At 39.6% G+C, this 26,991-nt stretch overlaps 1 protein-coding gene across 1 annotated transcript in view; it reads right to left on the bottom strand.

Annotated features, from left to right (window-relative positions):
• Positions 1-26,991, bottom strand: part of LOC126291582 (sortilin-related receptor-like) — a 177,820-nt gene that overhangs the window by 23,121 nt on the left and 127,708 nt on the right. Inside the window, 5 exon segments of the mRNA XM_049985115.1 lie at positions 3,291-3,556; positions 6,629-6,781; positions 13,875-13,973; positions 21,889-22,129; positions 25,766-25,980. Of these exon segments, the coding sequence (XP_049841072.1) occupies positions 3,291-3,556; positions 6,629-6,781; positions 13,875-13,973; positions 21,889-22,129; positions 25,766-25,980 (974 nt within the window).

Genomic DNA, 26,991 nt, shown 5'->3' with positions numbered 1-26,991 from the left:
CTTGACACTGTGGATCTTGTAATATTGAATTCTCTAATGAAATGGAATGTCCCATGCATCTAACTCCAACTATCATTCCATGTTCAAAGTCCATTAATTCCTATTGTGAAGCCATAATCTCATCAGAAACCTTTTCACATGAACCACCTGATTACAAATGACAGCTATACCAATGCATTGCCGTTTTATACCTCGTGTACGCTACCTGTAAGTGCGTATATGTGCATATTGCTATCCCACGACTTTTGTCACCTCTGAGTACGATTACTATAATTGCCACAGTGCTGCTACATGGTAAAGAAACAGAGTACCATCACGAATGGTAGAGAAAAACGAGGGTGTTTGACAGAAAGATCAAGAGGAAGAATTTGGAGTCAGCAATTGAAGGAAGTGGGTGAAGGAGACTGAAAATAGAGGAAATATGTGCTATGGTTAATCAGCCGAATATTGTACAAACTGACAGGTTAAGTGACTACAATGGAATGGAAATGTTGCAAGGATAACAGATGGTGCCATACCGAAAGAAGTGTTGGTGGGAAAGTGCCCCCAGGAAAAATTAAGAATATGATGGGAAGATGGATCACAGAAAGATATGCATCAGCCAGAATTCACAGAAAAGTGGATGGAAAATACTCAAGACAAGATCTGGTGGAGGCAGTCTGCAAGACCAGTGCACAATCTGCAAGGTCACCAATTGCTGAGGGAAGACAAAAAAAAATTTTTTTTTTCTTTAGTACCTTGGCTGGATGGAACACAAATAATGAAATTAGTGAAGGTAAACGCTCACCGTACAATTCTAAATCAAGCCATCAGGGGCAAAAAACATGCAGAACTCGCTTAAACTTGGCCACAATGCTTCGGCATATGGAGACGACAGTCAGTCAGTCAGTCAGTCAGTCAGTCTCTCTCTCTCTCTCTCTCTCTCTCTCTCTCTCTCTCTCTCTCTCTCTGTGTGTGTGTGTGTGTGTGTGTGTGTGTGTGTGTGTGTGTGTGTTTGTGTGTGTGTACGAAGGCTGTGGCTGAAAGATACATCTGGGTGGCTTTTAATCGTGCCTGTCTGCAATTTGACGTGTCTTCTCTACAGTAAGTAGCAATCTAGCTACAATGCTGATATTCCTGACTGGAGTTTCCATTTAGAAAAAAGTTTGGTTTCTTTTGTGAACCCCCTTTTAGTATGCAGCAATATACATACATTTCCTGATGAAGGGTTGGCTGATATGCATCTTGTGTTTGGTTCACTGAATGCTACAGAAAAGCAGCATGACAATGTTATGTTGAGCTGTTTCCATAGTGATGGCAACCACATCACAGTACTATCGCATGTTACTCTGTGTTGTGTGTCACACTTTATTTTATTGTACATTACAATCTATTCCACAATTGTGAAGGGATTTTCACAGAAACAAAGGGAAATGAGGCAATAAACTGAATAAATCACTGTTATATTACTACCATGTAATCAGCCACCACAGACTATGGGCCCCTCACAACAAAATACTCTAAAAATATCTCTGAACAACCACCAAAATTTCATTGCTAGAGTTGAGATTCACCCTGTATTTCCAAACACTAAAATGAATTAAATATTCTCTCAAAATTTGCCTTTGGCTGGTTTATACAAATATTCATGTTATCTTTAGTGAAACTGACTACATTCATCACACCTACAAACTAGGGATACGAATTGTGACAGCTTTGCTGGCCTAATTGACTATGAGAAGCGTTTTAACACGTTACAGTACATAAACTTGGTTAACGTGCTGTCAAAACTGATACGGATATTTCTGGACAGTGTTAGAACTGTGTGTGATAACAAAATATTATTCCCAGAGACAATCATTACCTCAGATTGGGGCAGTTCAATACCGATTAACTGCTGCATTAATATCCACTGTAGTGTTTATAAAGCTCACGTCTGTGTTAAAATGTTACCAGCTGAACAGTCAGTTATGTTTTACAGTTTTGTAAAACGGCAGAATCACAGGCACTGAATGACGCCACAATGAAAAAAAATAACAGCTCTAAGATCTAGGCACGTAGAAGCTCACACTATCTCTTGGACTCACTATGCTCCACATGAATACTGAAGAGAAAGAACATTTATAATTGTAAATGCGATAACAAAAAGGAAACAATATCTTGGACATGTGCTGAAGAATCCTGAGAAATACAGGTCCCTACAACTAACTCTTCACTTCACCTCAGTTTGACTTCGATGTACAATAGTCAGCACATGGAGGGTGGGGAGGGGGGGGGGGGAGGGCGGGGAGAGGGGGGAAGGGGGGGAAGGGGGGGGGGGAACACACACACACACACACACACACACACACACACAAAATCCAGATATTTAAGAAGTCGATTTCAGGTTTCATCCTGTGGCCTTCCTTGAATAGCAATGGACAAGTACAAAGTTGTCTTTAAGACAATATTCTACATGCAGTTCCACAGCCAGAAACCTAAGGCATTTTTTCAAATATACTTGTACAAACAGACTAAAATGTGCTATAAAAATTAACAAATGCAAATGTGCTAGCAGAATCTCACAAACAACTGAGCCAATCCAACATATGTTTGAAACAGAAATGAACTGAAAACATTATGTAAGGTAAGGACTAAAATTGAACCTCTGTGGAAGATGTCTTGCACAGCCATAAAGACAGCTCCACACACAAGTTTAATACTCCCACATAGCAACATATTTTTACGATAAGGAATGTATCTTGATCCATTCAGTATTAAATGTGTTCAACTCAACTTGCAAGCGATTTTCATATTACGAATAGCACTCGGCCAAAAATGGTGCCACTCTATCAAAAGCTGACTACCGCATTTTTTGGATGAAAATACTACAAGATGAGTAGAACATTCATTAAATGAGTTCTTACATTACCAGAACTATGATTCTGTAAGAGAATGGCAGTAGGACTACAATTTTCATGGAATATATATTGTTTCACAATTCTGCAGAGGATGCAAAAATTAAAAATGTATTAAAAGAAGAAAATAACGATGCAGTTGTAGACTCTGTATCTGGATTAGGAGTAACACAGCTGAATACTATCAGAAAGTATTGTAGTGTAAAAACGAACAAACAGACCAAAACACACACACACACACACACACACACACACACACACACACACACACACACACAACACTACTACTACTACTACTACTAAAACTTGACAATGGTCTGTTCTAATTAGTCATATCGGTAATACTGCATCACTTACATATTTACCAGACATACATCATATACTCTGTGAGAATTCATGCTTTTATATACATACCACATAATTAACAGGTGACAGCATACGTGGGCATGGGGAATTCCACGATATGTGCATGTGCAGTGTGCCATTTACATTATCTCCATCTGTAACACGGACATTGCGAGGCGCTGATAATGGCGAGAAAGGCGTCAACACCGTCTGTGCCGAAAGGGAGAGCGGCCCGTTACCCTTTGGGCCCACAACAGCGATGTCTATCAGGTACTGCTCACAAGAGGCCAGGTCGCGGAGTGTCACATTCATCACGTTTGTCGTCATGCGAGGTCCTGCAGAGAAATTGAAAAAGCATTATCTACATGCTTGTATCTGGACAGTAAGACAAAATAAGCCCATGCACGAGTATTCATTTTCTATTATGAAAGGATAGTTGCTACTTACCATATGCTGTGTTGCAGACAGGCACGATAAAAAGACTGTCATGAAGTGAGCTTTCTGTTAAACAAGGCCTTAGTCGGAAATAGACAATTTATGCACACACATCTGCACAAATGCAATTCACAGACACGTGACCACAGCCTCTGGCTGCTGAGGCCACAATACGAACAGCAGTGCATGATGGGAGAAGCAACCGGGTGGTGAGGGTAAGGAGGAGGGATAGCATGGTAGGGATTGGGATGGTAAAGTGCTGCTTGTGGGAGGATATGGGAATGAGGTAGAGAGAGGGTAGGGCAGCTAGATGCAGTATGGAGGTTAGATGGAGGGGGGAGGGGGGGGGGGAGGGGGGGGGGTGTTAGCAGAAAAGGAGAGAAGTGAAAAGAGTGTGTGCTTTAGTGGAATAGAGGGCTGCATAGTGCTGGAATGGGAACAGGGAATGAGCGAGTGGGTGAGGACAATGACCAAGAAAGGTCGAGGCCAGGCACGGTTTAGAAAAGGTGTTGATGGGAAGGATCCAGATGGCACAGTCTGTGAAGCACTCACGGAAATGAACAATGTGGTGGGCAGCGTGCTAAGCAACGGTGTAGTCCAGCTTTTTAGTGGCCACAGTCTATTGGTGGCCATTCATGCAGACAGACAGATTTGTTGGTTGCCATGCCCACATAGAATACAGCACAGTGCTTGCAGCTTAGTTTGTAGATCACATAACTAGTTTCACAGGTAGCCCTACCTTTGGTGGGATAGGTGATGCTTGGGACCCAACTGGAGTAAGTGGTGGTAGAGACAGGTCTTGCATCTACATCTATTACAGGAATATGACACACGAGGCAAGGTGTTGGGAGCAGGGTTGTGTAGGATGGGCAAGTAGATTTGGTGGGTAGTGGAGTACCAGGCCAGGCTAGTTGGTCCCATGTTGTTGTTCTTACTGTCAACAGATGACAGTACTTCTGCCAATGTGGTTTACCAGTTTACTTCCTCCCGTGTTGTGAAGTACTTCGTGCTCTGCATTCGCTAGTGGTACACCATGTCTCCTACACTCCATCATGGCACTCTAGGTCAGAGCACAAAATGTAAGTGCCTTGGTGTTCATCCCATACTTATTTACCAGTCAGTCATCTGTTGTATAGTCTCTTATCACTTTGGCACAGACTTACGTTTTATTGCACCTAGCCCGCCCGCTGTTTTCTAAAAATGTTATATGATTCTTTTCTTTTGTTTTCTCGTGTGCTACTTCATGTAAAAAATGTTATTGGCTTTGGTCTCTCTCTTTATTTTTCAGTATCACATCTGATGATGGCTATCTAATAGCCAGTCATGGTCTAAACATTGGAAAATTAAAGAGAATGTTACGACTGAAGTGGTATTTTCGAGCTCTACAGCAGTGCTTTACTAGGCACGGTTCTGAGAGATGAGGTATGCCGCTGCATTTCTTCGACCTTTCAAGTGACATACTAATCCAATTATAAGGTGCCCTACAGTTAAATATAGACTTGGTGCCACATTGCAATTTGGCATTTTTCACTTTAACGAATCATTTGCCGAGTTAAATGGAAACTAAAACTACGATCAACTGGCAATCGAAACCTGCCTGTAAGGATTTGCAGTTGACACTGAGTTGCACAGATCCATTCTGTGGCTGCTGATCTGGAAACTTTGCAAAATATTAAAGGAAGAGGAGGACAGCTGAAATAAGGTAACAAGTCATACAAAGCCATCCCCATTTAAAAACACTTTTTCCAGGATGTTTATTGATGAATGGGTTACGATCTTGAAAGTGAGAACAAAGGGAGAAACAATACATTATATACAATTGAAAGCAGATGTAGAAATTAACATAAACTAAGTGTTGAAAGTATTAGAAGGACTTTTTACTGCATAAACACTACAACAGTTCTGTGCGTTCAGCTGTAAGCTACCGACAGAATTTACCATATAAAAAAAATAAAATAAAGAATGAGAAGTAATTTTAGGAAATCAATACATAATCTCTCTTTCCAGTGCACAAGACAACCATTAATTACTGTTAAGTAAGAAAAGCTGCCTAAAGAAAAACTAGCCATGTTCACTAAATGCTTGCTAGTGAAAGTTGTAGTATCAAGCACACACTCATTGTCTGTAACATAAATGAAATATATGGACATAATAAAATTTCCTAAGATTTAGTGTGATGGTGGAACCACTTTAACGAAAGTATCTGAAAATTCTTCTTCAAGATGCATGAAAGCTACAAGGGGTGATGTGATATAATCATGACTTTATTGGTACAAATATAGCATGAGCATTTTAATAAAATTTAATGGAATATTGGACATTGGTATTGCCATCATCTTACAGCAATTGTGTTCATTTGACAGTGTCTACACCTGAGCCACAGAATCTGATATTGCACTATTATGATTGTGAACTCTTTAAATGATTCTTTATCAGTGTGAGATGATCCATAGGTGAATAAATCAAATCAAACTGACTAACAGCATTACTTATGCAGCAAATTTTAACACAATGAACATACAAATTTCAAAAGCACAACAGTTTGCTATTTAAGGAGGATCATTTCTCAAGACAAAATATCTCAGAAATTAAAAAAAAAAAATGGATTGTCCTTACTAAAGACACATTCCACAGTGATGAGAAGTCTCTTGACAAGAAGACTGACAGAGAAAATGAACACATTTGCTAAAATTTGCAGTGGCAGTGTGCTGTTCTAGGGAAATGGGAGATGACAAATGAATGAACAAGATAAATGGCAGCTAGAATAGACAAAAGTCACCAGACATGCCAGACAATGAGAAAAGCAAAGCATGTTTGAAACAAAACAGGTGAACATAGAATTAAAACAAGATACTATCAGATACTACAGCATAACGAGTTGATGACAAATACTTCTGAATTCCATCCCCTGCCTCATCTTTTTTCAGTGAACTTTGTTTTTACTGGATAATAAATTAGTAATTTCACAATACCTGATAGAAGTTCGTCCAGGGTCACCCCATAGTAAACTCCATATATCCAATCAATTTTAGCTTCAGTTTTTGGAGGTGCCCATTTGAGCTGCACATTCCCAGCATAAGTATCTATAGTGGTCGAAATGCGTGCAACTGGTGGCAGTTCGGCACCTGAAATACAAAAAGTGATTAGCTGACAGCAACTAATTTTAATGTTTCTTTCCACTTTTACCATACAATGGCATTATCTGTATGATAACGCTTAGTATGGCGCCTTCATCCGAATCCTGAAACAAACACTGTCTGTCACCACATTTTATACAGTGAACGACTGAGATTATGGGAGGTTTGCTTATGAAGTATCAGCTTCCTTCCTCAAGAAACATCTACAGTAACACATAAAAATAACAACATCATGCCTCCAAAATCACCAATATATACAACACATATGCGTAACAACTATCAGAGTGAAGATTTCATCCAGCCCATGAGGAACGCAGAAGTGAATTTATGGCCAACATAGGAAATGTGGATGTCAAAAGCTGGAATACAGCAAAGTGGAGTATCTCCTCTTGCTTTGGTATCCCTCAGAGTAAATAAATACCATTTTTCTTTCTTTTTGCAATTTATTTTCAGACAATAATTATATTATTAATACTGTCACACTCCAAATCAACAAATAAAGGTTTGAGGGTAAGCCTGATGTTTCAGTCAGTCGCAGTGAAACTCCCTTTGGAACAACATTATTCTTCCCCACTTTTGAAGAACCCCATTTTAGGAACAAGACTGCTTTTAAGGACTAAACATGAAACAATCTGCAAATTAAAATCCAGTTTCACACAATTCCCAATACGTCCAAATGAGTTTCAAATTTCTTTAAGTTTCATACAGGTCTTTCATGTCATGACAATAGATTAAGGTAATCTATTCCTTCTGTCTAGATCGAATTCCGTTGTGTCAATACCAGAAAAAGCACTTAACGAATCAGAAATCTATTTCCGCTCTACCTACAATGTGATAATGGTCACACAATGTGATGTCAGTGTCACGGAATTACAAAGCGGAAGATGTTAAGCCGTAGTGATTGTTGACTTTATCAATTTTACTTTTGTGGAGCTATGACCTACAAACATACATAGCTTACGAATCAACAAAAGTTGACCAACATCCACAGTGTCGAAAACAATCACAACGTAAAACTTTCTGACATGACAAAGAAGAATCATTTGCCACCATCTTTATTGTGCAGCATTCTCAAAAATTAGGAAGCACAACTAAACACTGAAGGTAGCGGTTCCTCTGGAGGCAAAAGGAATAAAATTCGTACGTCAACATTTAGTGATATGGTAACCATTATTTTAAAAATGGTTTCTCCACTAATCGCAGAGTCCCCACTGAAGACCACCAGACTGAGTTGTTTCTCAAATTGAAGTAACAACTACATGAAAAACATTTTGATACAACTGACAGAGCTACCGGTGAGGTGGCCCAACTAATCAAACAGCTCAACAGTAGAGTTGCCCTATACGGAATACAAAAGTTGCCAAAATTTTGGGATGCCATCATAAGCCGTAATAGAGGTTATATAGAAGGGCTTCAAAGGTGTTTTGTAAAATAAATAATTTATCTTACAGTGTGCAGAACTTTTGAACTGACCCTCATAGAAAATGTGTTTTGTAAAAACGTCCTCCCCATTTAAGGAAAATCCCTGATAAGGGGAAAAAAAATTGAGTCCTCCGAGATTTGTTAAGAAGGGGTTTTACTTTTCCAGAACTAGTTTGCTACCTATGGATTCAAAATTATTATTATTCTGGTAGTAATTCAGGGTTTTCTGATACCTGTGGTGTTAAGTGCATAGAGGAATTTCTATTTCACAGAACTGATTTATGGTCAAAATTTTAAAGAACAATGTGTTTGAAGATTTTGACCATACTTATAAACCTTTCCTGTAACAACGTAGAACTGATTCAAAATGTAAATTTTCCTGATTGCAGAATTTTTTTGGTTTTACCTAATACAAAACAACTCTGAAATTATTTTAACTGAAAGGATTCCTTTGGTCATACAAAAAATGAAATAAGGAATACTGTTTTTATTTCGCTCCAAAAAATAAGATCTGAACGACATTAAAAGAATATGGAAATTTATTTTCATTATATTAGGCTGTTAACCAAAATTATGTTAGCATGAATTGTGTGGAATAAGCCCAAGTAAATAATTTTTGAAGTACTGGTATAAATACACTCAAATTTTAACTTTGTTTAAAGCTGTGAAAGAAGCTGGAGCATGGGTTGCACAGTACAGTAAGTATCAGCAAGTAATTCGCTGATGTAACTATCACATGACATGGTGAACTGCACTTGCCACACTGTGGACTGAGACTTAGTAAAAAAACCTTTGTAATATTTCTGTCCATAATTCTACTTAAGAATCACATGGCAGCAAATTAATATTTTTGTATCAACTACACCTGTTTCAATGTGTTTTATATATATAGAAAGAAACTTCCACATGGGAAAAATATATTAAAAACAAAGATTCCAAGACTTACCAAGCGGGAAAGTGCCGGCAGACAGGCACATGAACAAAACACACAAACACACACACACAGAATTACGAGCTTTCGCAACTGGCAGTTGCTTCGTCAGGAAAGAGGGAAGGAGAGGGAAAAATGAAAGGATGTGGGTTTTAAGGGAGAGGGTAAGGAGTCATTCCAATCCCGGGAGCGGAAAGACTTCCCTTAGGGGAAAAAAAGGACAGGTGTGCGCGCGCGCGCGCGCGCACACACACACACACACACACACACACACACACACACACACACACACACACACACGCAGACATATATATATATTATTTCCCCAAGTCAACATCCCTTTATCTCAACTACATACTAATCATACAGGGATGGATGAGGTATCATTAGAAAGGTTCTTTAGCCAGTTTCTAACATTGTGTGCCAATTTTGCACTAGAATTTAATGTTTGTGAAAAATTTAAAAATGAAAGACTTAATTATCATAGGCAAAAGGGCATCATGGATATCCGGCTTCATATCTATAATGTACAAAGCTAACTTATTAATCCAGACTGAGAAACTTCCTTTTCGTATAACCTTCTAACCAATACTATTTTATAAACTGGATAATTTGTGTTTGTAACAGATAACAACAATGACTACTGCAGTAGTCCATTATCTCTACCCATTGGACAAGCTGACTTTTCTACATGAACATACTTTCCAACACGACAAATAGTTTTCATTGTTGCCTTTAACTGTGATTTACTTATTGCTTTTTTTGTCATCAGTCTACTGACTGGTTTGATGCGGCCCGCCACGAATTCCTTTCCTGTGCTAACCTCTTCATCTCAGAGTAGCACTTGCAACCTACGTCCTCAATTAATTGCTTGACGTATTCCAATCTCTGTCTTCCTCTACAGTTTTTGCCCTCTACAGCTCCCTCTAGTACCATGGAAGTCATTCCTTCATGTCTTAGCAGATGTCCTATCATCTTGTCCCTTCTCCTTATCAGTGTTTTCCACATATTCCTTTCCTCTCCGATTCTGCGTAGAACCTCCTCATTCCTTACCTTATCAGTCCACCTAATTTTCAACATTCGTCTATAGCACCACATCTCAAATGCTTTGATTCTCTTCTGTTCCGGTTTTCCCACAGTCCATGTTTCACTACCATACAATGCTGTGCTCCAGACGTACATCCTCAGAAATTTCTTCCTCAAATTAAGGCCGGTATTTGATATTAGTAGACTACTCTTGGCCAGAAATGCCTTTTTTTTGCCATAGCGAGACTGCTTTTGATGTCCTCCTTGCTCCGTCCGTCATTGGTTATTTTACTGCCTAGGTATCAGAATTCCTTAACTTCATTGACTTCGTGACCATCAATCCTGATGTTAAGTTTCTCGCTGTTCTCAGTTTTACTACTTCTCATTACCTTCGTCTTTCTCCGATTTACTCTCAAACCATACAGTGTACTCATTAGACTGTTCATTCCGTTCAGCAGATCATTTAATTCTTCTTCACTTTCACTCAGGATAGCAATGTCATCAGCGAATCTTATCACTGATACCCTTTCACCTTGTATTTTAATTCCACTCCTGAACCTTTCTTTTATTTCCATCATTGCTTCCTCGATGTACAGATTGAAGAGTAGGGGCGAAAGGCTACAGCCTTGTCTTCTTACACCCTTCTTAAAACGAGCATTTCATTCTTGATCGTCCACTCTTATTATTCCCTCTTGGTTGTTGTACATATTGTATATGACCCGTCTCTCCCTATAGCTTACCCCCAACTTTTTTCAGAATCCCGAACAGCTTGCACCATTTTATATTGTCGAACGCTGTTTCCAGGTCGACAAATCCTATGAACGTGTCTTGATTTTTCTTTAGCGTTGCTTCCATTATTAGCCGTAACGTCAGAATTGCCTCTCTCGTGCCTTTACTTTTCCTAAAGCCAAACTGATAGTCACCTAGCGTATTATCAATTTTCTTTTCCATCCTTCTGTATATTATTCTTGTAAGCAGCTTCGATGCATGAGCTGTTCAGCTGATTGTGCGATAATTCTCGCACTTGTCGGCTCTTGCCGTCTTCGGAATTGTGTGGATGATGCTTTTCCGAAAGTCAGATGGTATGTCGCCAGACTCATATATTCTACACACAAATGTGAATAGTCGTTTTGTTGCCACTTCCCCTAATGATTTTAGAAATTCTGATGGAATCTTATCTATCCCTTCTGCCTTATTTGACCGTAAGTCCTCCAAAGCTCTTAAATTCCGATTCTAATACTGGATCCCCAATCTCTTCTAAATCGACTCCTGTTTCTTCTTCTATCGCATCAGACAAATCTTCACCCTCATAGAGGCTTTCAATGTATTCTTTCCACCTATCTGCTCTCTCCTCTGCATTTGACAGTGGAATTCCCGTTGCACTCTTAATGTTACCACCGTTGCTTTTAATGTCACCAAAGGTTGTTTTGACTGTCCTGTATGCTGAGTCTGTCCTTCTGACAATCATATCTTTTTCAATGTTTCACATTTTTCCTGCAGCCATTTCGTCTTAGCTTCCCTGCACTTCCTATTTATTTCATTCCTCAGCGACTTGTATTTCTGTATTCCTGATTTTCCCGGAACATGTTTGTACTTCCTCCTTTCATCAATCAACTGAAATATTTCTTCTGTTACCCATGGTTTCTTGGCAGCTACCTTCTTTGTACCTATGTTTTCCTTCCCAACTTCTGTGATGGCCCTTTTTAGAGACGTCCGATCCTCTTCAACTGTGCTGCCTACTGCACTATTCCTTGTTGCTGTATCTATAGCGTTAGAGAACTTCAAACGTATCTCGTCATTCCTTAGAACTTCCGTATCCCACTTCTTAGCGTATTGATTCTTCCTGACTAATGTCTTGAACTTCAGCCTACTCTTCATCACTACTATATTGTGATCTGAGTCTATATCTGCTCCTGCGCATGCCTTACAATCCAGTATCTGATTTCGGGAATCTCTGTCTGACCATGATGTAATCTAAATGAAATCTTCCCGTATCTCCCGGCCTTTTCCAAGTATACGTCCTACTCTTGTGATTCTTGAACAGGGTATTCGCTATTACTAGCCGAAACTTGTTACAGAACTCAATTAGTCTTTCTCCTCTTTCATTCCTTGTCCCAAGCCCATATTCTCCTGTAACCTTTTCTTCTACTCCTTCCCCTACAACTGCATTCCAGTCGCCCATGACTATTAGATTTTCGTCCCCCTTTACATATTGCATTACCCTTTCAATATTCTAATACACTTTCTCTATCTGTTCTTCTTCAGCTTGCGATGTCGGCATGTATACCTGAACTATCGTTGTCGGTGTTGGTCTGCTGTTGATTCTGATTAGAACAACCCGGTCACTGAACTGTTCACAGTAACACACCCTCTGCCCTACCTTCCTATTCATAACAAATCCAACACCTGTTATACCATTTTCTGCTGCTGTTGATATTACCCGATACTCATCTGACCAGAAATCCTTGTCTTCCTTCCACTTCACTTCACTGACTCCTACTATATCTAAATTGATACTCTGCATTTCCCTTTGCAGATTTTCTAGCTTCCCTACCACGTTCAAGCTTCTGACATTCCACGCCCCGACTCGTAGAACATTATCCTTTCGTTGATTATTCAATCTTTTTTTCATGGTAACCTCCCCCTTGGCAGTCCCCTCCCGGAGATCATAATGGGGGACTATTCCGGAATCTTTTGCCAATGGAGAGATCATCATGACACTTCTTCAACTACAGGCCACATGTCCTGCGGATACACGCAACATGTCTTTAATGCAGTGGTTTCCATTGCCTTCTGCATCCTCACGTCGTTGATCATTGCTGATTCTTCCGCCTTTAGGGGCAATTTCCCACCCCTAGGACAAGAGAGTGCCCTGAACCTCTATCCGCTCCTCCGCCCTCTTTGACAAGGCCGTTGGCAGAATGAGGCAGATTTCTTATGCCGGAAGTCTTCGGCTGCCAATGCTGATTATTTATCAAAATTTTGGCAGTGGCAGGGATTGAACCCGGCGTTTTGATTATGAATCAAATACGCTACCCCTGGACCATGGGTCTTATTGCTACTACAGCCTAAAGTGCTTGTCTAAAGCACAAAATGTAATTAAAACCTCCAAACACAGTTTCAGTTATTGTGGTCTTCATTATGTAAGTAAGAAGTGAAAACTATGTTCATTAAGCTTATGTTCAACAACAAGAAATTGTAATTATTATAGTTCAAAGTTATAAATTACTTGCAATAGAGTTACATCATTACTTACACTGCAAAAGTTTTCACAGGTACCCAAGTTATCAAATAAATAACATTAAAATAAAAAAATGTTATTGAACACTGTGACTTTATTATTTCTGAGAATCCGTAATACAAACTATGTGAAATTTACTGGAATAATGAAATTCCAGCAGTAACTGGACACTGAGCATTAGAACATCATTAAGTCAGAACATTAGAAAGAGAGGTCAAACCTGCTGAGGAGGGCAATGTAATGAACGTGAGAATGACGCAGAGCGATTAGGACACAGTAGGCAAAGTATTGGAAAGTGCGGGAGTGGGGGGGCAGCAAGGGGGGAGATTGCCAAGGGGAATACAGGAAAGATTTGCATGACAACAGAGTCACTCCTATGGAGTGAGTCATATTTCAGAAGCAAGGCGGGAGGCACTGCAAAACTTTACACTTCAATGTGATAACAGTAACTTTACACTCACCTAAAGTCTTGGCCTCCACAACATTGTCTGGACCAACAAAGCTCTTGCGGTATGCAGACACAATAAATATGTATCTGACTCCTGGAGATAGTTTGCCAACTGCAAAGAAGAGGAGGAGTAAGTAGCATATTGTCAAACTTGTTTCTTATACACTTAGTAGCTAGCATGACAAAACGAAACGACTGCTGTTAAATGTTGTTGAACCCATCACCTTAACAAAATCACTGGAACCATCCGAGCGAATAAAATTCGCATGAAAAAAAAATTTTTTTTTTTCCCTCCCTTCAGGGGAACAATTTGTTATCTCAATGTTTATCAGAGGGCTGTGAACAGTAAGAATTACAGCTTACCTAAATGTTCAGTTTGTTTGGTTCCCAAATATTCAGTATGTTTGATTACCAGACCAAAAGCAGCTATAACATTAATCGTAATCTTTAGCCAATGCTACAAAGCAATAGCAGTACTGGCAGAACTATAAAAATGACTTTTTATAGTAGTACAGTGGAGCGAACATGTTGAACTGTTGGCATTTTTACTTTAAAAGAATTTGCATAATAAGTTTGGTTTTGCAAAATGCTAAAAGTTCATTCATAAAAACTAAACAATATTTCCTTATAATGTTACTCCAAAATGAAATCGCTAATGACATATAACGAGTTTTTCAGTTGCTTCTACACACTTTGCCACGGCAAACATATCAAATTTACACTGAAAAGATCTCGGAAAACCTGCCTCTTCAGACATCTAAACCAGTAATCAGAATGGTAGTAATATTACTGAATCTGGGTTCTTTTTACCATAGTATATTGCTACAGCTACCTCCATGTGCACTGTGTCTTCTGATCCACATCTTTAAGTAGTGGTTCCTTCCTTCAAGTATCTATACACCTTATCCTTTTCATACCTATCCCTTTCTCATACCAAAACTTCAATGCAACTGTTTCAAGCAATCTTTCCTCACCTTGTCAGACATGCTCTCTTTAAATGTCCTTCTGCTATCATAAATACAAAATAATTAATCAGGTCGGTAATTAATGCCATGCATGCCAATCTTTTTTTAAACTCTCAGTTTACTTGGGAAAATCTGTTTCAAACACGAGTGCTCTCTCTCTCTCTCTCTCTCTCTCTCTCTCTCTCTCTGTCCACAGTGTTCGACATTAACCAAAGGATGAAAAATTAGCTCTGTCTCTCTCCATTTATTTTAAGACAGCTCAAAATGAGACACCAGCAGAGATTGAATTGATCAAGTGAGTGTAAAAGAAACATCAGGTCTATTTTTGACAAACACTTTATTTCCACAACACATTTTGAAGGATAACCTATATCATCAGGGGCATTCAAGTGGATTAATATGGCATGTCTATGCTGTGTTATGATTTGGGAGTGACCTTTGGCACTGCCTAGTAGAGAAAAACAAAACATTTTAAAAATGGATCATGGTTTCGTGGAGTTCTCTGACTGAAGGATGAAAAAAACGTCACTGTGAAAGTAAAATAAGTAAAATAACTAAAATAAAATACCTCCTTCGGTCACATACACCCTTCTCTGATGTGATATATAGCATATACCATAACACTTTGTAAACACTGCGGCAACAAAGACAATGTAGTGAAACAAATAATTGTAAAGGACAACAGCAAGACAAAAACACTACTTCAGAGCAAGTCTTAAAACTTCGTTTAGATCTTTGGTTACAGGGATTAAAGGTTTTAAAATGATCAAAGCTCTGGTTATGCCAGAGCTGTGGATGTTAAGATTACATATGTTACTTTTTACTTGGTCCAGTCACATTACTATGTTTGATGTCAATGTTCAGTGCCCACTCACAGATGGCAGGTGCCAGCACTAGTATTTGAGAGCACACAAAGATGCTGGCTGGACACGGAAAAATGTGCAGCCATTGTCATAATGTGAAAACAGAGAAAATTATATGACGTCTGAGAGGACAGAATCCCCGGCTTTCGTTCCAAAGCTGGAAACATTTCCAAAATGGCTAAGTTTGTAAACCAGTCACTTGCCACAGTCATTAAAGTATACAATGCATAGCAAAATGGTACTATCCAAAACCGTCACCAACGTAACTGTAGTACACCACGGTCCATAGAAGACAGGGTGAATAACTGCAGATATGTGTACAGATGAGTAGACGTGCACCAGTGGAACAACTGGCTCCCCAGTGGCTATCAACAGTGTCTCTTCAATGAACATTCACAGAATGTTGCTGCATATGGGTGTTAGCAGCAGGTGCCATGTTCATGCAACAATGCTGACTGCTGTTAATCAGCAACGAAAGCTGTATTTTGCACCCCAGTCCCACAATTTGACATCCACCGAGTGGTGACAGGTGGTCTTTTCAGATGAATCCTGTTTTATGCTCCAATGGACAATTGGCAACGCTGCAATATCGTCAGAAGGGTCCAGGCCGGCAGAGGGAGCGTTACGGTGTGGCAAATGTTTTTGTGGCATTCCCTGGAAGATTTCATCATTCTGGAAGGCACAATTGATCAATGTAAGGATCATCTATTGATAGGGCCATATCCCTCCCACAAGCATGTTATTTTTCCTCAGCACGACAGCACCTACCAACATGGCAATGCAATGTGTCACACAGTTCTCAGCGTACATCTATGCTTTGAAGTGTCCCGAGATGAATTTACTGTACTTCCTGGGCCACCAAACTCCCCACATTAAAATCCAATGCAGAATTTTTGGGATCTCCCTGATTGGGCTGTTGGCACCACAGATTGCCAAATGAGAAATGTAGTGCAGTTGGCCACGGTATTTGAGTCAGCATGGCTCTAAATCCTTGTCAACACCTTCCAGATCCTCATTCACACACTTCCTGCACATCTCGTGCTGCAAAAGGTGGTTATTCAGGCATTTGACAGGTGGTCACAGTAATGTGACTGAACAGTGTATAACTGAGAGGAGGCTGAAGCAACACAGTTATTATGACAAAGTGATATATACATATACATACTCCCTTACTTTTATACTTAAATTTCTGTTCATCCTTTAGTCAACAACTTCCACAAAAGTACAAAGCACATTTGGAAACAGTGTTTTCTTTTTCTCTCTAACAGGCAGAGCCACAGTTCACTTCAAAGTCATATTACAACATATCCATTACATGATCAAAAGTACCCAGACACCTGGCTGAATACGTCTTACAAGTTTGTAGCGCGCTCCATCGGTAATGCTGGAATTCAACATGATGTTGGCCCAGCCTTAAGCCTTAATGACAGCTTCCGCTCTCGCAGGCATACGTTCAATCAGCTGCTGGAAGGTTTCTTGGGACATAGGAGCCATTCTTCGTGGAGTGCTGCATTGGAGAGAGGTATTGATGTCAGTCAGTGACGTCTGGCACAAAGTTGGTGTTCCAAAACATTGCAATGGTGTTCTATAGGATTCAGGTCACGGCTCTGTGAAGGCCAATCCATTAGAGATGTTATTGCCGTGTTATCATTCCGCCACAGGCCGTGCAATAATATGAACAGGTGCTTGATCTTGTTGAAAGGTGCAATCACCATCCCCAAATTGCTCTTCAACAGTGGGAAGCAAGAAGGTGTTTAAAAACATCAATGGAGGCCTGTTCTGTGGTAGTGCCATGCAAAACAACAAGGGGTGCAAGCCACCTCCATGAAAAACAAACAACCACAGCATAAAACCACCACCTCCAAATTTTACTGTTGGTACTACACACCCTGGCAGATGACGTTCATCGAGCATTCACCACACCCAAACCCTGCCATCACATCGCCACATTGTGTGCCGTGATTTGTCACTCCACACGTTTTTCCACTGTTCAATGGTCTAATGTTTATGCTCCTTACACCAAGCGAGGTGGTGTTTGGTATTTACCGGCATGATGCATGGCTTATGAGCAGCCACTCTAACATGAAATGCAAGTTTCCTCACCTCCCGCCTAACTTTCATAGTGTTTTCAGTGGATCCTGATGCAGTTTGGAATTCCTGAGCGATGGCCTGGATAGATGTCTGCCTATTACACATTATGACCCTCTTCAACTGTCGGCGGTCTCTGTCAGTCAACAGATGCGATCAGCCCGTACGCTTTTGTGCTGTACGTGTCCCTTCATGTTTCCACTTCACCGTCAGATTGGAAACAGTGAACCTACGGATGTTTAAGTGTGTGGAAATCTCACACACAGACGTATGACAAGTGACACCCAATCATCTGACCGCGTTCGAAATCGGCGAGGTCCGCAGTGTACCCCATTCTGCTCTCTCACAATGTCTAATTACTACTGAGGTCGCCGATATGGAGTACCTGACAGCAGGTGGCAGCACAATGAACCTAATATGAAAAACTTATGTTTCTGGGGGTGTCCGGATGCTTTTGATCACATAGTGTACATGCAGTATTAATCGATGTAAATCCATCTGGCAAAGGTTTAATCCTTCAAAAGGCATTGTGAAAATAAACACACAGTGATTAATAACAGTAAACAACTTGTTTGGTTTGATGGAAAGTGTTGCACTGCAGCCAGGGGATGTGTGATATATTAGATTTCCCTCCCAGTAAATGACTAATTTTTCCCTTTTACATTTTTTTCCATTTTCTTCTTTCTTTATAACACCATTAGGAATTAAGACCTCTACAACAACTTTTTGGTCCTTGCGTCTATGAGCCCATTCCACAAGCAGCACTGCTGCCAGAACTAGCCAAGTCAGGCCAACTAGTTTTGGGCTACTATTGAGAAATCTGTATATCTGACACAGCAACTGTGTGACAGCAAAGCTGCGCAACAGAAAAGTTTTATATCTAAACAGAAACACTTAAAACCCACTGGTTGACAGCATTACAATTATCAGGTGACAGCCACAGGTATGTGGCCGTGCACTGTCTCACACATACACTCGACTAATCGAGATGCTGCAATTGTTCAAAAGAATTTTAACAAATGGAATAGAAAGTAACATTATTTGCTCTCAAAATAGTGAATATCATCATCGGCATAAATCTATTTACTAATATTGTAGTAGGAAACAACGTATGTGACGAATTTCAGTTTCTCACCAGAAAGTGTTACAATTGATTTATCATGATATTCAAAGTGTTTCACTGATTATATTCATAGTAGCAATTAAAATGAATTCACATTTTTCATTTCGTTTCCAGTCTTTCCTCCAGTAGAACGCAGCACATCCATGACAAGTCATTGCAGGTACTATCTGGGAATTCAGCTTGTGCCATTGTTTCTCATTCCCTACTGTTTTATAGATCTTTTTACTGCTGAAGATGTTAGTGTCCCATTCTGTAATAGCTTGTCTAATGACACACTCCCTGACAAAGTGATAGGTGGTCCCAATCACTCCACAATCACTAGCATCTGTGTGTCGTTTGTCATATTTTCAGAAAGCAGCTGAGATATGAACTGTACTGTATAACTCCCTTGGTCAGAAGGACGTATGATATTCTGGATCTCTCTTTTATGATAGGAAGGAACTAGTAAGTTCTCCTCCCTGTTTCTGTCCTGGGTTTTTGCCACTGTCTAGGAATGTTTGCCTTTATTTCTTTATCTGACATCACTATTGTGCCCATTATCACTTATCGTATCATATTTGACCTTTTAGAGCCAATACTGTGCATTTCTCTTTCTTACAGCTACAACAGTACAAGACAGAAGCTGAAAGTGCATGTTTTGTATTGGAGTTTCCAAAACTGCACACAGTAAAGGTGACATATAGTGGCAACACCCTCAACCAAAACATGACAGCCAGGGATACTGCCAAAATGATACAAATGAGGTTACCAAGACTTTACATTAAGGAATTAAAACTGTTCATTCACTTTATGAAACTTTTCTAGATATTTCTTCAGATTAAAATGTAACGTGTGATGTTTTCTGTCTAATAATCTGTCACTGAATGTCATGTACACAGTGCATTCTTATCCTCATCTTTGTTTTATGTTCCGCATAAATCAAAACACAGGTTGTTAATTACTTGGAAGGATACAGCACGAGTAAGGACACACACAAAGGCTTAGAAAATCTCTACTGCAACCGACTAAGCACACCTCTCTGATTAAACACTTGTGCCAAGGTGAACTTGTGAGACACTTAGATTTCTGCTTAATAGTTTAATTGATAGAACATTCAAGTTAATGTGTCTGGCATTATATGATGACAGTTAATTGCCATGAACATTGAAGGTTCTCTGAGCACTTGTTACGTTTACTCTATACAGAAGTAACTGATATAATATTGTCAACTGTGAGCACAGATTAGGTAAGCACCAATGATGAAATGTCATCTGCAGCATCTTTTGTTTCCATTGTGAAAAGGACAGATCCGCTGTAAAGAGGACATATTACTTGCAGACAGGCACAATGGTAAGACTGTTGCACACTGAGGTTTCCACCAAAGCTTTCTTCAGAAAAGAAAGGAAAACAAAAACCTTCATACATGCAGGACACCTGAAGTGCATATGCCTACTATCTACAGCTGCTCTGGTTAGACTGTAGCTGTTGCATTGGACAAAAGTAGCAATGTAGAGCGGAGCAGGCAAGGTGTGAGTTGGGATAGGGGCGGGGGGTGCGGGACGAGGAGGTAGGGGTTTAGGGGGAGGGGATGGAGAGGGGGAGGTCCATATTTTTGCATACTATATTATGTGTTAGTGCAAATACTTGTTTGTGCTGTAGTAGTATTTGTTTGAGGTACTATGCTATGGGCTGCATGCAACATCGCAGTTTGCAAGCACGTCTGTAAGTCACAACAAGTGCTGAAAGGAGAGTAACACAGCACGATGACTTAGAAAGTGCCTTAGAGTATTCAATGTTAAGCTTCAAACAATGGAAAATCCTGGCTGGAGTATCAATAATATTTTGAAAAGAGCACATTGCTACTCACTGTAAAGATGACATGTTGAGTTGCTGACAGGCATAATGAAAAGACTGTAATGTATAAGTTCATGTAATAAAGATTCGAGGTTATATAATCCAGTGAACACTTATTTCCAGAATAATCAAGGAAGCTTGTATGTAACGGTCTTTTCATTGTGCCCATCTGAAACTCAGCATTTCATCTTTTCATAATAGTGTCAGTGTTGTGCTTTGTCAATGAAGATGTTTTAGAACAATAAAATTATGAAGACTTGTGGAAAAATATCTGCAAATCAGTTCAGTGTAATTCTGAAATCCAAACTGGAAGCAAAATCTTATGTGATCATGTAATAAATGTTGGACCTGGTGGTCTTGTGGTGAAGTGCTTGCCTGGAAACCGAAGGGTTGCAGGATGTAATCCCTGTCGGACCATGGATTTTTCAATTTGCCTTTTAACCTAGCATTCACCTCTCAATGATTTGGAGGTTAACCATAAATGACACATGGTTCAGATTACACATCAAACTGTAGGTCCCCTACTCCTAATTGGGTAACTGCAGTATTTTGGGGAAATATAAGTCACTGACCATAAAAAACAACTACTACTACTACTACTACTACTACTACTACTACTACTACTACATAATAATAATAATAATAATAATAATAATAATAAAGATTCATGATTATATAATCCTGTGGACAATTATTTCCCACTTAAGGAAGAGTTTAGTAACAAATAACATACTGAAGCTAAATATACTTCAAGACCATTTCATGGTTCTACCATCCAGAGCCCCCTCAGTAGCAAAGTAAATTTTTTGTTGCAGTTTATCAATGTTGCTAAAATTCATCTACAATTGTTTTCACAAGCTCCAGGCCAATGTAACTAAATGCTACAGAAGGACAGCTGGCACCCTATTATGGAAATAAAGAAGCTGCAAATGATGTTCAACTATTGGTGGCAACGCAATATCTAATTTCAGTGGGCACCACTGCTTCAGTTACATCTGTGAGGTTCTGTTACTTCTTCAACAGACAGTTTCTTATATGATAATGACAGTGGCAGATACTGTTGAAAGTTGGAATGTGCCAATATGTCTTCCTAGCTAAATCCTAAATCATAACACCAACTCAACAGTTAATGAGACAAACCCAGCAGAAACAGACCTGTGACATTGGACCGAGTAGTGTTCACTGAAGGGACAGCAGGGTATCTGGGAACGCGGGAGCGCGTCTTGATGATGTAGCCGTCAGCATCGGGAACATGCTCCCATGCAACTGAAACTGCCGTCTCACTCACAGCACTGGCACGCAAGTCATTGACGGAGACAGAAACTGCCGATCCATCAAACTTGATTGTTGCCCCTACAGAATTGTTGCTTCGATGCTCACCATTCCTGGCAATAACCTGAAACATTTATAGAGGAGTGCTATAGAGTTTATTAACTGTAAGCTACACAAAGGATGTATGTATGTAAGAACCACCATTAAGTAAATTTTGCTGTGACTTTCAGTGCCACTGTTTCATAAAACAAGTTTCTTACAACTTTACAATGAGCAAATTAATAAGTTGTGGCACTCATTAAATAAATACAAGAAATGTAAACGTGAGGGGCAGCACATACACATACTGTGTATACCACTTCACTGACAATGTGTCATGTTGTGATATCTAATGATATTAAAGTCCCACTCCACTTCACAGCAAGACAAAAAAAGATATCACCTGTCCTCCAAACTTCCATTATTACCAGTGTCAAAGAGAAAAGGGATCAGTATTAACAATTAATCCTGTACAATGTTATAAGAAAATAATTTTAGTAATTCTGGATCTTAACCCAATTGTCTTGGTATTATCAATGGCAGATACAGTACTTGCTAAAATGCTATGACTGAAAGCAAACTAAACCCAATGAAGATTGTACCATTGTCAATTCTCTGCAGTGAAAATATTAATACTTCTGCATGACAAGGTGACATTATAACATAATGTGAAAGTTGTCTGGAGGGTAGAAACTCCTGTATATCCAATTTGGGAAAAAAAAAATCATAATTGCCATGTGCTGGCCCTGTTTCTGTAAAGATCTGCAGACTCCTACAGTAACATGGCATACAGAGCGTTTTCTCTGCCAACAGCAAAGGTAACAACTCCTTTGTAATGTTACGGCCTTCATAAACAACTGAATCTGCTTGCCAAATTTGCTCTTATCTAGGCACAGATTTCTCAAACAAGCCTGTACATATACCAATGAAGTTTGTCAATTTAACCTGTCTTTTGAAAAAGACACTGTTAATGTATGATATATTCTGACACTAGTGGGAATGGCTACAAATGCAGATTAAGTACTTTTAACATTCATTCTGGCACTTTGTTCAAAGAAGTTGAAAAAGAAGAAGAAGAAGAAGAAGAAGAAGAAGAAGAAGAAGAATGGTGCTGGTCCAGGGAATGGTTCAAAATGAGGAAGAAAAAAAAAAAACCACATGAAAACCTGGGAAAAGAAACATTCACCCTCAGAACCTGATGATTACATCAACTTTCTGTGAATGAACTAGCTTGGAGTTACTTCATGTTCACAATGGAAAAGAAGACACAAGTAGGCAAAAAACTTATTCTCTTCGGCGACAGTTCATTTAAGAATCACAATGTGGGAAAATATAGTCTTCATCATCTGTGGAAAAACAAGCTGAAGAACTTTGATAATATGTGTGTGTGTGTGTGTGTGTGTGTGTGTGTGTGTGTGTGTGTGTGTGTGTTTGTGTGTGTTTGCGCATGCGTGGGGGGGGGGGGGGGGGGCGTGACACCTACCACTTCCACGATCCCTCAACCATTTTGGTAACTGCCACTGCTATTTCATTTTTATCCTCGATTGTAATTTCCGAAGTTGTGGAGACTCACAACACAGCAAGATAAATTGTAATAAAACTATTTTTCACCAAACATATGTGGCAAAACAACACAATGTCCACCATATTGTCATATTTTCTGATGATCAAAATGTCTGCCAAACACATCAAATGCGCTCTCTGTTTGACAAACACATCCAACAGCAATGTACACCGTCAAATCTTTAAAGACAATCTAAGTCACTGTAAGTTTGGTGGGTACCACATTCCTTGTAAATCTGCAGTGCCTTTCATGGGACACACTATTTGAACACTAAGAGAGATGCAGGCAACAGCAGTGACACACCCAACCAAACAACTGTGAAAAATCAGCTATCACCAAGAACTGTCTCGAATATATAAGCATGAAATGAAATATGATGAAGCCATTATAGTGCCACAAATGTCAAGTTTCATGGAAAATGTAATTAAGGAGCTCACTGTTCGCAAACCTGACAAAACGTGATGAACTTTTCAGTTTAAGCAAGCTATCAACACCTCAACTGCTAACTCGTCCATCAAAGCTGAAAAATGCTGAGTGAATGTGTTTTTCACAGAATAACTGCACTGGGTTTGGAAAAAAAAATGCATATCAAAAGCAATAGCAGATGCCAGGAGTCAAACTCACAATCAGCTATGAATAACAGTATGACACCGACAAGACATCACAGTCTGGTTGGAGTCCAGACAGTGAGTACACACAACAGCTCACAGCAGCTGCACAGGACTACTGGGTCAGTCACCTAAATATCATGTGGGAAATGTAATCTAAACTGGAATTAACATCCAGGAGTACAGCACAGCAAAAAAACCTGGGACATAACTGCTTCAGAAACATTTTATAGTTTGCGTAAACAGACAAAAAACACACACACACACACACACACACACACACACATTCCCCCCCCCCCCCCCCCCCCCCCTCTCTCTCTCTCAACACATGCCAACAACAACAGGGTGCCACACAGATTGAATCAATCTCACCCCTTGCAGCAAAAATAACACACCAAGGAACTCCAAACCTTTTAGAAAGTCATATGAGGAGTATATGTGGAAAACATTCCAAGTGCCAGATCTCACATTTGTCAGGAGAACTAAATAATAATAATAATAATAATAATAACTTTTCCTGCATAAATTATTTGTATGTAGAAAATTGAGAAGTTTTCTGATACTCCAGAATTATGGTGGCCACCTCATCAACACAAAAAATAGAAACTAGAAAACAGATACTTCATTACGAATGTTCCATACCAGGAAACTAAGTGCAATATGGAAGTTTTTGTTCCGAACTACATTAATACAGAGGCATTCCATTTTACTTTACTATTACAGAAATACAGCTGAAGTATTTTAAATTGTAGAACTGTAGTCAATGAAAACCACCCCTCTTTCCTTTTACAGTTTTTTTGAATGAGAATAACAAAAATAAATTTGCGAGAAAAGTCATTCAGTACTGACTTCCCTTTCTCACAAATTCCATTCTTGAAAGCAGTTGTTGCAAAAGTTTGCCAAAAATTCTGTGCTGTCGAGGTATAAATGGCAACAGAATCAATAGATCTCTCTGTTTCAGAACTGATAAACCTGTCTAGTCTTTCAGATGAAGTGTGGAATGGTATACATCTTCAAAAGCTGTTCCTCTTTTGAACACATTGACATTTTTCCATTCTTCTGTTTCAAGGCAATAATTTTCAGTAGCAATTTGAGATGGATGGTTATGGGACTCTGACTTAACACTCTGAACTAACGACAATGTTTCAGGAGCATCTGTACAACTGAAAAAGTCAGTTTTACATATTGGACTGCCATTCGGAACTTCCAAGGGAAGCACTGCTCAGCATAACAGTCGTGACCCTTCTAGTAATGAATGTCCAGAAAATTTCCCCCATGATTTGGAACCTGAACTAAGTTCAGGGACAATCAATAGAGTAATGGGAACATAATAGCACTAAAAACTTTATGGATAGAAGAAATTAAAGAAATGAAATAGAAAACTATAAATAAGTAAATAAATAAATGACATGACTTGGAGCAATTTCTATTGCCACTGTTGAAATAACAGAGGGAAACAGCAATTTCAAAGTGATATGGTTGCTGCATAAAAATTCAGTCAAGCCACATTAAAACATAATGACTACAACGAAAATAGGAAGAAACTCACCCAGAATGTGTACTTCTTTCCGACCTCGAAGTCAGAGTCAAAGAGAAGAGAGGTATTTGGTGCTGGAATCAGCCTATGCAACGGAGGAACAGGTGGCGACATACACACTTCGTACGACATTAAGCGACCGTTGGGTTTCTCTGGCTCACGCCATGTTATTAGCACAGTTTGACCATTCAGTTGCTTGGCTGTGACATTTACTGGTGGCGATGGTACTGCAAAAAATTACAACATAATGAGTTTGTGCTCAACCTGGATCATAAATATGTGAAACAAAAACAATACAGGATAAATTAATGTACAGCTTGCGAGTTTGGAGCAATTATAATAATATACAAGACGAAGATTAATAAAACTTACATACTGCAGGAATGGATTCCTAAATGGAATTGGAGGAAAAAAGGGACTATGAACATCTATCCAGAAATGCATCATTGCCGCGGTAGACAGTGCTGACGAATGAGAGCTCCTCTTAGCATGTGCAGTGTGTTCCTTGTGTGTTGCAGGCTGTGAGGGTGACACAGATACCGTAAGCAGCAGAATGGTCTAGTATTCGTCAGGAATAAGTTGAGATGGTACTGGTGTACGGCCAAGTGGATGGAATCTGTCAAGAGGTTGGATGGCTGTACCGAAACAAGTACACACACAGACAAGAACCACATCACACAATATTTCAGGTCCCTTTTCTGCGTTTTTGTGATTGTGTGTCCTTTCAGACAGACAAATGTGCTGGTCGGTGGTGGACTATGCATACACCAGATTTGGAGGAACAGGTTCTACACAATGTTGAGACAAACCCCAGTACGAGCACCCGGCAAGGTGGCCGCCAACATGGTGCAAGCCAAAGTACGGTTATGTGTCTCCTGCATGACAACCACTACTATCCCTAGCACCTGCAATGAGGAGTGCAGGGATTATCAGTAGTAGGTTTCTCTCTTACAGGAAGGATTTTGCCCATGGTTTTTACACCAGACCATAACAATTGTGGGATTTCAGTCATCAGTCCTCTACACTTGACAAACCATTCTGCTGCTGAAAGAATGCTATGTCAATTACACAGCCTGCAATTCACAACAAACATGTGGCACACAGTCAAAGGAACTGTCATCTGTCAGTGCCATCATCTACCGTGGCAGCGATGCATTTTCAGACAAATGTTCATGGGACCTTTCTTCCTCCATTTCCAGTCAAGAATCTGACCCCACAGTTTTTCTATTTTATTGATG

This window comes from Schistocerca gregaria, chromosome 9, assembly GCF_023897955.1.
Source record: "Schistocerca gregaria isolate iqSchGreg1 chromosome 9, iqSchGreg1.2, whole genome shotgun sequence".
NCBI lineage: Eukaryota > Metazoa > Arthropoda > Insecta > Orthoptera > Acrididae > Schistocerca > Schistocerca gregaria.
This window is presented reverse-complemented; position numbering and strand designations above follow the sequence as displayed.